At 56.7% G+C, this 17,269-nt stretch overlaps 1 protein-coding gene across 3 annotated transcripts in view; it reads right to left on the bottom strand.

Moving 5' to 3' along the window:
- Positions 1-17,269, bottom strand: part of VCF1 (VCP nuclear cofactor family member 1) — an 18,807-nt gene extending 1,538 nt beyond the window's left edge. Inside the window, exons 1-3 of one of the 3 annotated variants that reach the window (XM_075580087.1) lie at positions 17,020-17,269; positions 14,013-14,115; positions 2,969-3,119 (exon numbers count right to left, since the gene is read on the bottom strand). In XM_075580087.1, coding sequence (XP_075436202.1) covers positions 2,969-3,119; positions 14,013-14,029 — 168 coding nt within the window. In that variant the 5' untranslated portion in view covers positions 14,030-14,115; positions 17,020-17,269. The remainder of the gene's footprint in view (positions 1-2,968; positions 3,120-14,012; positions 14,116-17,019) is intronic. The other 2 variants (XM_075580086.1, XM_075580088.1) reach the window with 2 other exon arrangements.

The following is a 17,269-nucleotide window of genomic DNA, read 5'->3' as shown; positions in this document are numbered from 1 at the left end:
GAGGAGGAGTGAAGGGGGGGAGTGAGGGGCAGGGACACTTCCAACCCCTTTTAGTAAAATATCATTTTTATTATATAAAAGCTGACTACACAGAGATAGAGGCACAGTCTTTTCAATCTAATTTCTGTGCAAGCTTCCCCAAGATCCTTAAGGCCTGGTCCCCACTGGCTATTGCAGCGCCCGCAGGGACGAGAGCCCTCCCCTCAATGGCGCCGGGCCCGCTGCGAGGGGGGGCCGCAGCGCTGGGGCGAGAGCTGCGCCTGCTCTCAATAGAATTGAGAGCAGGACTCGCGATGAAGCGCTAAGCCACGCCCCTCGGCGGTTCAGCCAATGAGGGCGAACCTGCTGGGTGACGTCATGGCCACGCCCCCGGTCTCTTCCTGCAGACCGGGGAATCGGCAGCACGCGCCGCCAGTCTCGCGGGCGCGCGTGCAGCGGAGGTACTGGGGCCTCAGCCTAAGGCCCCACTGCCTCAGACCACGCGCCCGCACTGCAGACAGGCGGCGCGTGGAGAGGCACTTGAGGCTTTCTGCGGTCTGTAGGGAGCGGAAGCGGCGTGGTTTGAGCAGAGTGCTACCCCCCCCCCCCCCCCCTCCACAGCTCCCGTCCGATACACCCCCCCCCCCCCCCAGCGGATGGCTGCAGCGGGGGTCGGTCTCCCGGGCTGCAGGAGGGTGCTACTTCCGGCTGAAAGACACACACACACACAAAGCTGAGAGAGACACACACACACAAAGCTGAGAGACACACACACACAGCTGAGACAGACAGACACACACACACAGCTGAGACAGACAGACACACACACACAGCTGAGACAGACAGACACACACACACAGCTGAGACAGACAGACACACACACACAGCTGAGAGACACACACACAGCTGAGAGAGACACACACACACACACAGCTGAGAGAGACACACACACAGCTGAGAGAGACACACACAGCTGAGAGAGACACACACACAGCTGAGAGAGACACACACACAGCTGAGACACACACACAGCTGAGACACACACACACAGCTGAGAGACACACACACACAGCTGAGAGACACACACACACAGCTGAGAGACACACACACACAGCTGAGAGACACACACACACACACAGCTGAGAGACACACACACACACACACACGCACGCAGCTGACACACACACACACATACACGCACGCAGCTGACACATACACGCACCTGACACGCACGCACCTGACACGCACGCAGCTGACACACACGCACGCACGCAGCCGACACACGCACGCACGCAGCCGACACACGCACGCACGCAGCCGACACACGCACGCACGCAGCTGACACACACACACGCAGCTGACACACACACACGCAGCTGACACACACACACGCAGCTGACACACACACGCAGCTGACACACACACACGCAGCTGACACACACACACGCAGCTGACACACACACACGCAGCTGACACGCACACGCAGCCGACACACGCACGCAGGCAGCCGACACACGCACGCAGGCAGCCGACACACGCACGCAGGCAGCCGACACACGCACGCAGGCAGCCGACACACGCACGCAGGCAGCCGACACACACACACGCAGCCGACACACGCACGCAGGCAGCCGACACACGCACGCACGCAGCCGACACACGCACGCAGGCAGCCGACACACGCACGCAGGCAGCCGACACACGCACGCAGGCAGCCGACACACACACACGCAGCTGACACACACACACGCAGCTGACACACACACACGCAGCTGACACACACACGCAGCTGACACACACACACGCAGCTGACACACACACACGCAGCTGACACACACACACGCAGCTGACACGCACACGCAGCCGACACACGCACGCACGCAGCCGACACACGCACGCACGCAGCCGACACACGCACGCAGGCAGCCGACACACGCACGCACGCAGCCGACACACGCACGCAGGCAGCCGACACACACACGCAGCCGACACACACACACGCAGCCGACACACACACACGCAGCCGACACACACACGCAGCCGACACACACACACGCAGCCGACACACACACACGCAGCCGACACACACACACGCAGCCGACACACACACACGCAGCCGACACACACACACGCAGCCGACACACACACACGCAGCTGACACACACACGCAGCTGACACACACACGCAGCTGACACACACACGCAGCTGACACACACACGCAGCTGACACACACACGCAGCTGACACACACACGCAGCTGATACACACACACGCAGCTGATACACACACGCAGCTGATACACACACGCAGCTGATACACACACGCAGCTGATACACACACACGCAGCTGACACACACACGCAGCTGACACACACACGCAGCTGACACACACACGCAGCTGACACACACACGCAGCTGACACACACACGCAGCTGATACACACACACGCAGCTGACACACACACGCAGCTGACACACACACGCAGCTGATACACACACACGCAGCTGATACACACACGCAGCTGATACACACACGCAGCTGATACACACACGCAGCTGATACACACACACACACCTTACCTTTGAGGTTGACAGCTCCAGCCCCCGCCGCCGATAGGCTCACCAGCGCAGCGCGTGACGCGTCACCGCTCAGGATCGCAATTCTCTTGCATCCCCTGGCGGCTGACGCGTCACAGCGCGTAGTGAGCCGTGCTGCGAGGGGGGACTTTGACCGGCTCGGGAGGAAACGCCTGCAGGTGAGGAACGCGCACGCGGCCGCCCGCAGCGGGACCAAAGCCTAACCCAGGGGGTTCTCCACTCCAGTCCTCAAGTCAAAGACTGAGCCACCTGTGCTGAAGCAGGGATATTCTGAAAAGCTGACCTGTGGGGAGGGGGGGTGGGTCTTGAGGACTGGAGTGGAGAACCCCTGCCTTAAGATGACACTGGGATCCCAAAGGGAAGAAGGGCCCCTGCTACAAATATGAATGCTTACGGATGACGAAACAACGGCGTCATGGCCCGGTGTGTGACACAGTGGACGTGCGCGGCTCACCTCCGTGTCCCACTCCTGGAGTACGGAGCTCCTGGTGCTCCTCTTGGACTGTGGGATCTGACAGTCTTCATTGTAGGTCCGCCGCCTCTTCCTGGGAAGCAAAGTGCGCAGGAGGTTAGCTCTTATTGAGTTGGCCATCGGTGTCCCGCGGACGCTCGTGCAATCCTGCGCAGAACCCTCCAACACCGCGGAAAATACAAACTGCCTTCTAAGCCAAGGAATACACAGAACTGCAGGAGGCACTGGGGTGTAGAATAGGACATTTGGCTGCCGCAGTCCCCTGCCAGCGTTTGGCTTCAGATTGACCCTCCGCCGCTCACCGCTTCTACGATAAGGTAAGTTGAAGGATAGGGGGTTAACGTAAGCGGGGGCGCGCTGGAGCTAAGAAGGGGGGGCGCGCGAGGGCCAAGAAGGGGGGGGCGCGCGAGGGCCAAGAAGGGGGGGGCGCGTGGGGGCTAAGAAGGGGGGGGTGCGCGGGGGCTAAGAAGGGGGGGGGGGTGCGCGGGGGCTAAGAAGGGGGGGCGCGCGGGGGCTAAGAAGGGGGGGCGCGCGGGGGCTAAGAAGGGGGGGCGCGCGGGGGCTAAGAAGGGGGGGCGCGCGGGGGCTAAGAAGGGGGGGCGCGCGGGGGCTAAGAAGGGGGGGCGCGCGGGGGCTAAGAAGGGGGGCGCGCGGGGGCTAAGAAGGGGGGGCGCGCTGGGGCTAAGAAGGGGGGGCGCGCGGGGGCTAAGAAGGGGGGGCGCGCGGGGGCTAAGAAGGGGGGGCGCGTGGGGGTTAAGGTTTAGGGTATGGAGTAGTGTTAGTATTAGGGGGTTAAGATTAGGGGGTTTCAGGGTAAGGGTTAAGGATTTACCTTGGCGTCGAAGCGGCTGGCAGCCGAGTGTCGCTGCAGTGAGGTCACTTCCTGCAAAAAGGCCGTGACCAAATGTCCTAGACCGCTGGAGTGAAGCTACGCAACCGGCATCCTCAACGTCATACCAGTGTCCTGAGCCCATTACTGGGAATAGTCCATTCTATCTGCTCAACATCTCAGGACTGGAGGGAGGAGGCCGTGTCTGCCTGGGCCCTACACCAATTACCCCAGCATTACATCATCATGTCCTCACCCAACATCTCAGGACTGGAGGGAGGAGGCCGTGTCTGCCTGGGCCCTACACCAATTACCCCAGCATTACAACATCATGTCCTCACCCAACATCTCAGGACTGGGGGGAGGAGGCCGTGTCTGCCTGGGCCCTACACCAATTACCCCAGCATTACATCATCATGTCCTCACCCAACATCTCAGGACTGGAGGGAGGAGGCCGTGTCTGCCTGGGCCCTACACCAATTACCCCAGCATTACATCTTCATGTCCTCACCCAACATCTCAGGACTGGAGGGAGGAGGCCGTGTCTGCCTGGGCCCTACACCAATTACCCCAGCATTACATCATCATGTCCTCACCCAACATCTCAGGACTGGAGGGAGGAGGCCGTGTCTGCCTGGGCCCTACACCAATTACCCCAGCATTACATCATCATGTCCTCACCCAACATCTCCTCGCTCACTTCCCCCGCACAGCCGAGACCGTTTAACAACTGCTCCTCCCTTTCTGATGCTCAGTCCTGAGGTCTCCCACCCACTTTTCCAATAAATAAGACATTACACGGTGATACAGGCAACAAGGATAACACAACAGTCAAAAACATGCCCGGTGTTGAGTCCGAGTTAACCCATTAGTCAGCAGATACAATGTAAGGATCTGTAGCAGTAAGCAAAGTGCCTTACAGTATGTTGTAGGTACACGGGTAGCCAACTTCAGTCCTCAAGGGCCACCAACAGGTCAGGTGGTCAGGATAGCCCTGCTTCAGCACAGGCGGCTCAATCAGTGGCTTGGTCTTCAACGGAGCCTCCTGTGCTGAAGCAGGGGATATCCTGACAACCTGATCTGTTGGTGGCCCCTGAGGAATAGGGATAGTTTGGAATTAGTTTTCTATTTCGGTGGCCCTTGAGGACAGGACTTGGACACCCTTATAAGTAGGAGATAATTTCATCTCATATGCCAGTCGTGGTGACAAAAAGGAACTAAAATAGAAATACCACCTGACTCGACAGCGAGACCGGTGAACACACGCGCACGCACACACACACGTTTTTACATGGTGCATGGAGACATTTTGTTTAAATATCCAACGCAAAGGTTTTATTCTCCTTTGCTTCTGTACGAGATTAAAAACAGAGGATAAAACGGTCCTTCGAGAAGAATATTCTGCAACAGCATTTTACCAACCTTCTCTTCTCTAAAAGATACGTTTGCCAAGGCATCTAACCAACTGTGCATCGTTACGTACGGGTCAGAAACGCACACACATCCTCATTACCCAATAATACATTTACGCTTGTGTTCAGAATAACGGTTAGCTTAATGACCATACAACTGCAAATCCCTCTTCTATTATTGCTAATAAAATATCATTTGCAATACATTAAAAAAATGGAAAGCGAATGCATGATCCCGCTGAGAATCCCTCGGGAGCCCAATCTGAGACACTCCCGGGTAACAAGGCACCGGGCATGGGAAACACTGCTCTATATCACAGAAACATGTAGCCAGAGGTGGCCCACTCTAGTCCTCAAAAAGGCAGGTTTTTCCAGATACCCCTGCTTCAGCACAGGTGGCTCAGTCCATGACAGCCACCTGTGCTGAAGCAGGGATATCCTGAAAACCTGACCTGTTGGTGGCCCTTGAGGACTGGAGTTGGTCGCCCCTGATTAAGGCCACTACAGCCTTTTAAAGCGCACCCTTCCAGAACCGGTTGGACCAGCTCCGGATTCCTGAAGCAGGCAGAAATCCCGGGCACAGCAGGAACAAAGAGTGCATGGGAACAGCTCCACTGTATCCCCCTCTGGGATCAAGGGGTTATACTTATTAACTGCTGCACTCCCACTGGGAAAGTCACTCACAAAGAATGATGCTATTAATGGGGGGGGGGGGGGGTGAATAGAGTCAGAGAGGAGGAGGGGGGGGGGGAATAGAGTCAGAGAGGAGGGGGGGAGTCAGAGAGGAGGGGGGGGAAGGGTCAGAGAGGAGGGGGGGAGAGTCAGAGAGGAGGGGGGAGAGTCAGAGAGGAGGGGGGGAGAGTCAGAGAGGAGGGGGGGAGAGTCAGAGAGGAGTGGGGGGAGAGTCAGAGAGGAGGGGGGGGAGAGTCAGAGAGGAGGGGGGGGAGAGTCAGAGAGGAGGGGGGGGGAGAGTCAGAGAGGAGGGGGGGGGAGAGTCAGAGAGGAGGGGGGGGAGAGTCAGAGAGGAGGGGGGGGGAGAGTCAGAGAGGAGGGGGGGGGAGAGTCAGAGAGGAGGGGGGGGAGAGTCAGAGTGGAGGGGGGGAAAGAGTCAGAGTGGAGGGGGGGAAAGAGTCAGAGTGGAGGGGGGGAAAGAGTCAGAGTGGAGGGGGGAAAGAGTCAGAGTGGAGGGGGGAAAGAGTCAGAGTGGAGGGGGGAAAGAGTCAGAGTGGAGGGGGGAAAGAGTCAGAGAGAAGGGGGGAAAGAGTCAGAGAGAAGGGGGGAAAGAGTCAGAGAGAAGGGGGGGGGGAGAAGAGTCAGAGAGAAGGGGGGGAAGAGTCAGAGAGAAGGGGGGGGAGAAGAGTCAGAGAGAAGGGGGGGGAGAAGAGTCAGAGAGAAGGGGGGGGGAGAAGAGTCAGAGAGAAGGGGGGGGAGAAGAGTCAGAGAGAAGGGGGGGGAGAAGAGTCAGAGAGAAGGGGGGGGAGAAGAGTCAGAGAGAAGGGGGGGAGAAGAGTCAGAGAGAAGGGGGGGGGGAAGTGTCAGAGAGAAGGGGGGGGAAGAGTCAGAGAGAAGGGGGGGGAAGAGTCAGAGAGAAGGGGGGGAGAAGAGTCAGAGAGAATGGGGGGGGGAGGGAGAAGAGTCAGAGAGAAGGGGAGAAATAGAGCCAGAGGAGATGGGAGGGGTGGAAATCAAGTCAGAGAGGAGGGAGGGGGGAGAAATAGAGCGAGGAGGAGGAGGAGGGGGGGGGAGAGAATTGAAATGTTCTAGCACGGGGTGCAGTGTTTACAAAAGGTTGGGAATGCGGATTTAGACCAAGCTTCATTATTCTGATATAGCCAAACAGAGCAGTAATTGCCACTCGCGCCATAATTGCCACTCGCGCCATAATTGCCACTCGCGCCATAATTGCCACTCGCGCCATAATTGCCACTCGCGCCATAATTGCCACTCGCGCCATAATTGCCACTCGCGCCATAATTGCCACTCGCGCCATAATTGCCACTCGCGCCATAATTGCCACTCGCGCCATAATTGCCACTCGCGCCATAATTGCCACTCGCGCCATAATTGCCACTCGCGCCATAATTGCCACTCGCGCCATAATTGCCACTCGCGCCATAATTGCCACTCGCGCCATAATTGCCACTCGCGCCATAATTGCCACTCGCACAGACACTTCTTCAGCAAAACACAAAACCTGCTTTATAACTTCCGAAATGTACAAGCGCCCAGATAAACCCGCCAGGGAACCGTTAAAACGCTGCTAATGTTAACTCGGACATCAGGCTTCGTTTGGAGGGATGACAAACCCCCGCCCAGGGATTCCTAATAGTTTCCGAAGCGCAAAAGCACAAAACTAACCGATTGTATACTTTTTACCTCTACGGGGATATACAATGTGCGATGTGCGCTGTGCGTCTTCCCCAACAGCGATTTGGCAGCTTCACACATTCATGCTTATCCCACCAAGGGGGTATTAGAATATATAAAGCGATAACCATGAACAGTTCCTTTAAAAGTAGTAAATTAACCCCTTGGGTCAGAAACTCGCTGCAGAAGCGCTTATGACAGAGCGCCAGTCCTCAAGAACTCCCTCTCCCCCCAACCGGTCTGGTTTGCATGATATCCCTGCTTCAGGACAAACACAACAGGATACCCACTCTACCTAGAATGACCGGTGGTCAATAATGCGAGCAGGTGCACCAAAAAGGAGTCCAGACCGGCAGTGCGGAGAAGCCCAGACCGGGAGGTCCGTATAGCGTGCACTCGGTGCTGGCATAATATTTGGATGTGTGGGAAAGACCCCATCTGTATCGATGAGGCAAATCACTGATGGGGTCGCCCAGAATAGCAGGTCCCAATGTAATGGTGTGTGTAGTTATAATTCTATAAATCAATTTAATGGATAGACATCCAAATATTATGCCAGCACCGAGTGCACGCTGTACGGACCTCCCGGTCTGTGCTTCTCCGCACTGCATGGACTCTTGTTTATCCCTGCTTCAGCACAGGTGGCTCAATCAGTGGCTCACCTGTGCTGAAGCAGGGATATCATGAAAACCTGACCTGGTGGGTGGGGGGGGGGATCTTGAGGACTGCAGTTGCGAACTCGTGACTAAGGGGTTACACACAGCATTACTTTTCTGCCTGGAATCAGAAGCCATTTTTTTAAAAAGTGAATAAATCCCCAAAGACCGACCTAACAATTGCTACCCCAGAATCAGCCGTTATCCCCTCTGCTAGCCTTAAGCCGAGTTCAGGGTGGATGCTACGCGACATGCGCGCGTCCGTCCGTCGCAATTTAGGGTTGTTCGGTGGGAGGTTTCAAACTTAAAACTCCACCAGCGGCAAAGTGCAGCGTTGACGCTGCTACTTTTTTGCCGCTACAACCCAAAATGATATTTCGGGCTGCAGTCGCGTCACGTGAGCTGGTTCAGCGAACCAGCTCTGTGACACGTTCGCCACGCCCCCGCCCCCAAACGCAGCGACCCAACTCCTGCAGCCGAGGCACAGATGGCTGGGCTGCAGGAGCACGCGGTGGAGGCGCGCACGGACGCAGCACCCACCCTGAACTCGGCCTACTGGCAGCAAAACGGTTACAGATCAAAACAGACAGTAACTAGTTGTGCACACGGAGGCCGCTGTGTTATCTAACCGCAGCATCCCTGCGGCACACACCAGCAGGCTCCCTCTGCCAGCCGTTCGCTGTATTTTTACTGCATTCAATTCTAGGGACTCGATGAAAAAGAGAATCCACCAAAAACTCACACAGGCGTGTGTAAAAACACAAGGAGACCTCTTCCCACTGTACTCATCTATATTTGCATGTGTCTCAAAAGCACCGTTGTTGACCAAGGCAGGGGGGCTCAAGTCCAGTCCTCCCTAACAGGTCAGGTTTTCAAGATATCCCTGCTTCAGCACAGCTGACTCAATCAGTGGCTCAGTGAAGACAGCCTCTGATTGAGCCACCTGTGCTGAAGCTGGGATATCCTGAAAACTTGACCTGTTGGGGGGGGGGAGGGGGGGAGTTCTTGAGCCCCCTGGCGCAAGGGACCAGCAAAATCAATGACCGTTCGGATTTAATCTCAATGTGGCCAGAATAGAAGCAGGAAGGTCCTTCAGAGCCGGTTTACACAGTAATATTGTTTCTTTCTATGGCCTTTTGACACACAAATAAAACCAAGGTCATATTGGGGTGACGGATACGACCTTATTAAATGAGGTTACCCCTGCCCTAAAAAAGGTTCATTCACGCTCAGCTTGAAAGAGAGATCAAAGCTTCTTAACATTGCAGGAGACTAACCCCACTATATACTTGAAGTTCCTATGACATTTCTCAATGGCAATTCATTCAGAGAGGACAGAAAACATTGGGACTCCAACATCCTTTAAGTCAGTGGTACGCACTGGGGGAGAGGGGTGAGCGTGAGATTTTCTGGGGGGGGGGGGGGGCGCAACGGCGGTTACAGAGGCCCCGTGCTCTCCCCCAAAGGCATTTAAATTAAATGCCAGGTAAGCGCAAGGCCTCTAAGGCCAAGAGTCTCAGCTGCCTCTTCTGTGGCGCGCTGTCATGACGCCGCGCTGTCACATACCAACGCGATGTCACATGACGCCGCCGAAGCTCCGAGCCGGGAAGGGGGGACGCGCGCAAGCAGGGGAGGGAGAGCTGACAGGGGGGCGGGCGTAAACAGAAAGGTTTGCACACCCCTGCTTTAAGTAACCAACACAAAATGATATAGTTGTAACCGCTATTTTATTTATATTCCAAATCACTCTTCCAAGACACAATTCTGCATTAACATTTAAGCCATCGTATCATTAAAACTTCATTTAATCAAGTAAAAGCATATTTAAAGAGCAGTATCGTGTGAAGTTGCGGTTTAAGCAGCTGGAGATCAAGTAAAAAAAGAACATTTTGATTGGGAAAGTCTAAAATTCCACCAGTTATTTCACTATATTGGTTATTTTTGTACAGAAATACTATTACTGAGGCGAGGTCCCCGGTGACACGCACACCAGTCACTAACCTCAGCCAGGCAGGCCCCAGCGTCTTCCCGCGTGTTGGCTCACGCAGTGCGGTGGCGCGTCAGCCAGCAGGGGAGACACCACCATTGTGTTCCCGTGCGGCGACGCGGTCACGTGGTGCGCTGGGAGCCAATACGAGGGCAATGGACCAATGGGAGCGCAGTGCCTTGAGCTGCTGGGCTGTGCCCCCCCTCCGTGTTGGACACACCCCCTATCGCTCCCTACAGAACGCAGATTGCGGTTTTAAGCTGTGCACGCCCCGCCAGGCGCGCGTGCAGCAGTCACTACCGGGGACTTGGCCTAAGGGAGGAGGTATTTCTGTACAAAAATAACTGGTGGAATGTTAGGCCGGGGCCATGGTACAAAATACAGCGCTGGGCAGCGCCGACGCTCATGCTCTCCTGCTCAAGCAGGAGCTTTTGTGTGTCCTGGCATGAGCGTCAACGAGCGCGCTTGTGAGGCGGGGCTAGCGCGCCACGGCGCCGACGTCACGGAGTGTCAGCTGGTTTTTGCCGGTCACGTGACTGGCCCTCCGCGTGAAAAATTAAATGATTTGTCGTCTGCAATTCCACACGCCTCTGCACACCTGCGGGAGCGTCTACCAAAGCCCCACAAATGCCGGATGCAAGTTTCCTGGCTCAGCGCAGCTCAGCGCTGTATTTTGTACCATGGCCCCGGCCCGACTTCCCCAACCAAAATTCTCTTTGCTCGTTTGTATTTGATCTTGCGCGGTTTACACCGCTCCTTCCCGTGGTACCGCTCTTTAAAAATGCTTTTACTTTATTACATTTTAAGTTTTAATTACTGTATACAATTCAGCATTAATTAACCTGGTTCAATTCCCGGTGTCTGCTCCTTGTGACCTTGGGCGAGTCACTTTATCTCCCTGTGCCTCAGGCACCAAACACATAGATTGTAAGCTCTGCGGGGCAGGGGCTGTGTCTGTACGCTGTCATTGTGATGTGCTGTGAGTCCCATTGGGAGAAAAGCGCTATGTGAAATAAAATGACTAATTTTGAAAAACCAAAGTGGTTTAAGCGCTTTCGGTTTGTTCTATTGCCGGAACCGGTTCGGACCCGGGTACATTCACGCGTCCTTCAGCAGAATCTTGCAAAGAATCTCAACAGCCTCAAATTTTTACAAACGGTTTATCGATCTATATTTCAAAACCACATTCCACTTAAAGCTGCAGTTCAGTCAGAATCCTGCATGTGGGGTTTTTTTTAATAAATCAGTTCTGTAGTAAGAAAAAATACTTTTAGCATTTTCTGTTTTAAAAAAAACAACTTTGAAAGACCAATTTTCTTGTATTCTATTTTAACAGCCATTTGCTAAGGCGCTGCCCCTTCATGTCCTGTCACAAGCCCTGGCACACCCCTTTGTCAGCCCTGCCCTCCCTCTAGCACATGTCAGTGCAGGAGTGCTCATGAATATTCATGAGCTTCCACTGAGAGACAGAAGCAGAAGAAAAACAGATCCCTTCACTAATTATGTCACCAAATTTCGCCTATCAATACATGGAGAACGAATTGACCGGCAGCTATACAGTTCTTTAGGTAATTAGAGATTGCCCACATGAAACTACTGAATAAAAAAAATAAATAAAATAAAAAAAAAAAGACTGAACTGCAGCTTTAACCTAAAACACACCGTATATACCAGATAATAAATTAATCACAGTGCTTTTCACTTAGATTGTAAGCTCTCCGGGGCAGGGATTTCTTTTCTTATTGCCTAATCGTATCTGTTGCACTTATTGTATTAGAATTCCCTGCACTGTGTTGTCTCTCTCTTGTAAAGCGCCAAGTACAGCTGTGTTCACTATATAAATAAAGATATCCATATGTGAACAGCAGGGACCCAGTCATGCAGCGGGTTCCGTTGAAAGGACCCGCCGCAAAGCGAAAATCGCCGGAAAGCGGAACCGGCGATTTTCGCTATGTGCTCATGCGCAGACCGGCAATGCGCCATTCTACGCATGCGCAACATCGGCAAAACCCTCCATTCTGCGCAAGCGCGACACCGGACCGGCCCGTTCTGCGCATGCGTGGAAATGGCGGCCCCCTTCTCGGGGCCTTGCTTACTGTAACTATGTATTTGGAATCATAACCTGAAAACGAGCGGTAACGCAATGTATTACTTCCGGGTAACACGTTTTATAAATAGGCACACTACAGGCTTTGCACATTATGGGTGGTGATTCACCAACGATTTCCTACACTTGTACAAAGTATCACAGGAGGCATGCTCGAAATGAAGAGGGGAAGGTTGCCGATTATAATTAGGGCAATCGTGGCCACTAGTCTAATTGGTGCTAATTTTATAGGGAGCTCAGGCGCCTTTTTCTGGACTTCAACAAGAAACTGCATATAATGATCACCACATTATGTATGTACAGCAAGCCCCCGCTTCTCGGCGATCCGCTGATACGGCGGCACCGAGAAGGGGCCGCCATGTCTGCTCAGAGGTCGCGCATGCGCAGAACCGGCTGTTGCCGCATGCGCAGAACGTAAGTTGCGCACGCCAAACGGAGGTCACGCATGCGTACAAGGGGGAAATTGCCGGTTCCGCTTTCCGGCGGTTTTCACTATACGGCGGGCCCTTAGAACAGAACCCGCCGTATGCCCGGGGCCCTGCTGTATGTCTTTATTTATATAGCGCCATTAATGTACATAGCGCGTCACTGCAGTAATACTCCACATTATATAAAGAACACAAAATGGGAATAAGCGCTTCAGACATAAAATCAGCATTAGGCCTGGGACATGGTGCAGGGAGCGGCACTGGGCAGCGCTGACGCTCATGTGCCGGGTGGGAGGCGGAGCTAGCGCGCCACGTCATGGCGCCGACGTCACGGACTGCCATTGGCTTCTGGCAGTCACGTGACCGGCCCTGCGCTTCCCTCAGCGGGAAATCTAAAATTGGTCTGTTGGCTGAAATTCCGCACGCCTGCGGAAGCGCCGTCTAAAGCCGCGCTGATAGGGATAATGTTTCCCCTCAGCGCGGTCTTTTTGACCATGTCCGAGGCCTTAAAAAAGGATTCCCTGCCCCGCAGAGCTTGCAATCTAATTGTTACGATAAACGATTAGGAATTGGGCTGGGTATTGCCAGCAGATAGAGCAACGTGGGGAAATGCATTTATTTAGCCAAACGAGTCTCTGTAGTTTAGACACAAGCTCTCCCATTGCTTAACCGCTGGCTGCAATTAGCACAATACATTGCTCCTGCATTTCACATTGCATGTTCACTTATGCTGTATGGCAGGGGTGCCCAAATTGTTCCCCTGCACCCCCTGCCTGCTCTCCCCCCCCCCTCTTTACCTTGGCTCCGCCGCGGGGGTCATGCGGCATCACGTTGCCATGGCGACGCATCGCTGGAAGCCAAGCTATGGGAATTTACAGAGACCTCACGCGGTCCCCCCGGCATTTCATTTAAATGCGTTGGGGGAAGAGCACGGGACCTCTAACTGCCGCGCCCCCCAGTCTGCGCCCCTAAAAGGTATGTATATTTCTATTGATATAGTGCCACCCATGCGCATGCGTTACTGAATTAGTAAGATAAGGAACTAGTGAGGCGACAGGGGTGCCGGACATATTCATGGCCAGACATTAGCTGCGTTATTACAGCAGGCACGGCACCTGCACAGAAATATTAGTGTGTGGGTGTGGGGGCGCGGTGCGACTTGGGGTCAGCTGTCCCTTACCTCCCTTCCGGCAACATTTAGACTCTGTCCTCCCGGTTGAACCGAGACTTTCCGACCGCGGCGATGGGTCCGTGAGACGGTGCAGGGGCCGGTTCACTCCAGACTAGGGAGAGAGAGAGACTGTCCAGAGGTGTCTGTCTCACAGGGGGTGTCTGTCTCACAGGGGATATCTGCCTTGGGTGTTGTTGGGTGGAAGGCAGGGTTCGAGATCTTTATGGAAGTAGGTTTGGTGTGTCTCTACTGCACCAACTCTCACCCCCTGCCTCGATTACACTCCTCCCCCCTCCCCTCTGTCCCACTTACCCTCACCCCCCTCTCCCTTGCTCTCTCTCTCTGGCAGAGGTCTCTCTCTCCCTTAACTCCCTCTCTGTGCCTCCAGCAGAGCTGGTTGTCTCACTGCCTCTCACCTCCAGTCTCCTCTGCAGAGCAGCTGGGAGTCTCTGCATCTCACCTCCTGCGCAAGCCCTGGTGGTCTCTGTCTCTCCCTTACCTCCTTCCTCTCTCACTTCACAGGCCTTCTGTCTCTCCCGTCTCTCGCTCACACCTCCTCCCTGGGTCTCACTCCCACCTCTTTTTCTCTCTTGGTCTGCCTCTCTCACCTCCTCCAGTCAGCCTCACTCTCCTATGTGCAGTCTCACCCTCAGTCTCTCTCTGTCTCACATACCTCCCGCCCCCCCATAGTCTGTCTCACGCCTCCCCCCTCAGTCTCCCATACACACGCGTGCGCGCGCCTCCCCCTTCAGTCTCACACGTGTGCACGCGCCTCCCCCTTCAGTCTCACACGCGTGCGCGCGCCTCCCCCTTCAGTCTCACACGCGTGCGCGCGCCTCCCCCTTCAGTCTCACACGCGTGCGCGCGCCTCCCCCTTCAGTCTCACAAGCGTGCGCGCGCCTCCCCCTTCAGTCTCACACGCGCGCGCGCCTCCCCCTTCAGTCTCACACGCGCGCGCGCCTCCCCCTTCAGTCTCACACGCGCGCGCGCCTCCCCCTTCAGTCTCACACGCGCGTGCGCCTCCCCCTTCAGTCTCACACACGCGCGCGCCTCCCCCTTCAGTCTCACACACGCGCGCGCCTCCCCCTTCAGTCTCACACACGCGCGCGCCTCCCCCTTCAGTCTCACACGCGCGCCTCCCCCTTCAGTCTCACACGCGCGCGCGCCTCCCCCTTCAGTCTCACACACGCGTGCGCCTCCCCCTTCAGTCTCACACACGCGCGCGCCTCCCCCTTCAGTCTCACACACGCGCGCGCCTCCCCCTTCAGTCTCACACGCGCGCCTCCCCCTTCAGTCTCACAAGCGTGCGCGCGCCTCCCCCTTCAGTCTCACACGCGCGCGCGCCTCCCCCTTCAGTCTCACACGCGCGCGCCTCCCCCTTCAGTCTCACACGCGCGCGCGCCTCCCCCTTCAGTCTCACACACGCGCGCGCCTCCCCCTTCAGTCTCACACACGCGCACGCCTCCCCCTTCAGTCTCACACACGCGCGCCTCCCCCTTCAGTCTCTCACACGCGCGCCTCCCCCTTCAGTCTCTCACACGCGCGCCTCCCCATTCAGTTTCTCACACGCGCGCCTCCCCCTTCAGTCTAACACGCGTGCGCGCGCCTCCCCCTTCAGTCTCACACGCGTGCGCGCGCCTCCCCCTTCAGTCTCACACGCGTGCGCGCGCCTCCCCCTTCAGTCTCACAAGCGTGCGCGCGCCTCCCCCTTCAGTCTCACACACGCGCGCGCCTCCCCCTTCAGTCTCACACACGCGTGCGCCTCCCCCTTCAGTCTCACACACGCGCGCGCGCCTCCCCCTTCAGTCTCACACGCGCGCCTCCCCCTTCAGTCTCACACACGCGCGCGCCTCCCCCTTCAGTCTCACACGCGCGCCTCCCCCTTCAGTCTCTCACACGCGCGCCTCCCCCTTCAGTCTCTCACACGCGCGCCTCCCCCTTCAGTCTCTCACACGCGCGCCTCCCCATTCAGTTTCTCACACGCGCGCCTCCCCCTTCAGTCTCACACGCGCGCCTCCCCCTTCAGTCTCACACACGCGCGCGCCTCCCCCTTCAGTCTCACACACGCGTGCGCCTCCCCCTTCAGTCTCACACACGCGCGCGCGCCTCCCCCTTCAGTCTCACACGCGCGCCTCCCCCTTCAGTCTCACACACGCGCGCGCCTCCCCCTTCAGTCTCACACGCGCGCCTCCCCCTTCAGTCTCTCACACGCGCGCCTCCCCCTTCAGTCTCTCACACGCGCGCCTCCCCCTTCAGTCTCTCACACGCGCGCCTCCCCATTCAGTTTCTCACACGCGCGCCTCCCCCTTCAGTCTCACACGCGCGCCTCCCCCTTCAGTCTCACACGCGCGCCTCCCCCTTCAGTCTCACACGCGCGCCTCCCCCTTCAGTCTCACACGCGCGCCTCCCCCTTCAGTCTCACACGCGCGCCTCCCCCTTCAGTCTCACACGCGCGCCTCCCCCTTCAGTCTCACACACACGCGCGCCTCCCCCTTCAGTCTCACACACGCGCGTGCCTCCCCCTTCAGTCTCACACGCGCCTCCCCCCTCAGTCTCTCACACGCGCCTCACCCCCTCAGTCTCTCACACGCGCCTCACCCCCTCAGTCTCTCTCACACGCCTCCCCCCCTCAGTCTCTCTCACACGCCTCCCCCCTCAGTCTCTCTCACACGCCTCCCCCCCTCAGTCTCTCTCACACGCCTCCCCCCCTCAGTCTCTCTCACACGCCTCCCCCCCTCAGTCTCTCTCACACGCCTCCCCCCTCAGTCTCTCTCACACGCCTCCCCCCCTCAGTCTCTCTCACACGCCTCCCCCCCCGTCTCTCTCACACACCTCCCCCCCTCAGTCTCTCACGCCTCCCCCCCCCTCAGTCTCTCTCACGCCTCCCCCCCCCTCAGTCTCTCTCACGCCTCCCCCCCCCTCAGTCTCTCTCACGCCTCCCCCCCCTCAGTCTCTCTCACGCCTCCCCCCCCTCAGTCTCTCTCACGCCTCCCCCCCCCCTCAGTCTCTCGCTCACCTCCCGGTCTCTCTCTGTTTCTCTCCCCCCGGGCCTCTCTCTCGGCCTGTCTCTTCCCCCGGGTTTCTCACCTCCTCCCGTCAGTCTCCCCGCTCTCCTATGTGCTGCCTCCCCGCCCGGCTCATGCTCCTCCTCCTCCTCTTGTCAGGTTCAGGCCCCGCCGGCCGCTGCCATCTCTCCCGTCACCGGCTCCGCGTCCTGATACACAGGCCCCGTGACGTCACCGCGCCATCTCAGGGCAACGCACAAG

Source organism: Ascaphus truei, chromosome 22 (genome assembly GCF_040206685.1).
Source record: "Ascaphus truei isolate aAscTru1 chromosome 22, aAscTru1.hap1, whole genome shotgun sequence".
Taxonomy (NCBI): Eukaryota; Metazoa; Chordata; class Amphibia; order Anura; family Ascaphidae; genus Ascaphus; species Ascaphus truei.
This window is presented reverse-complemented; position numbering and strand designations above follow the sequence as displayed.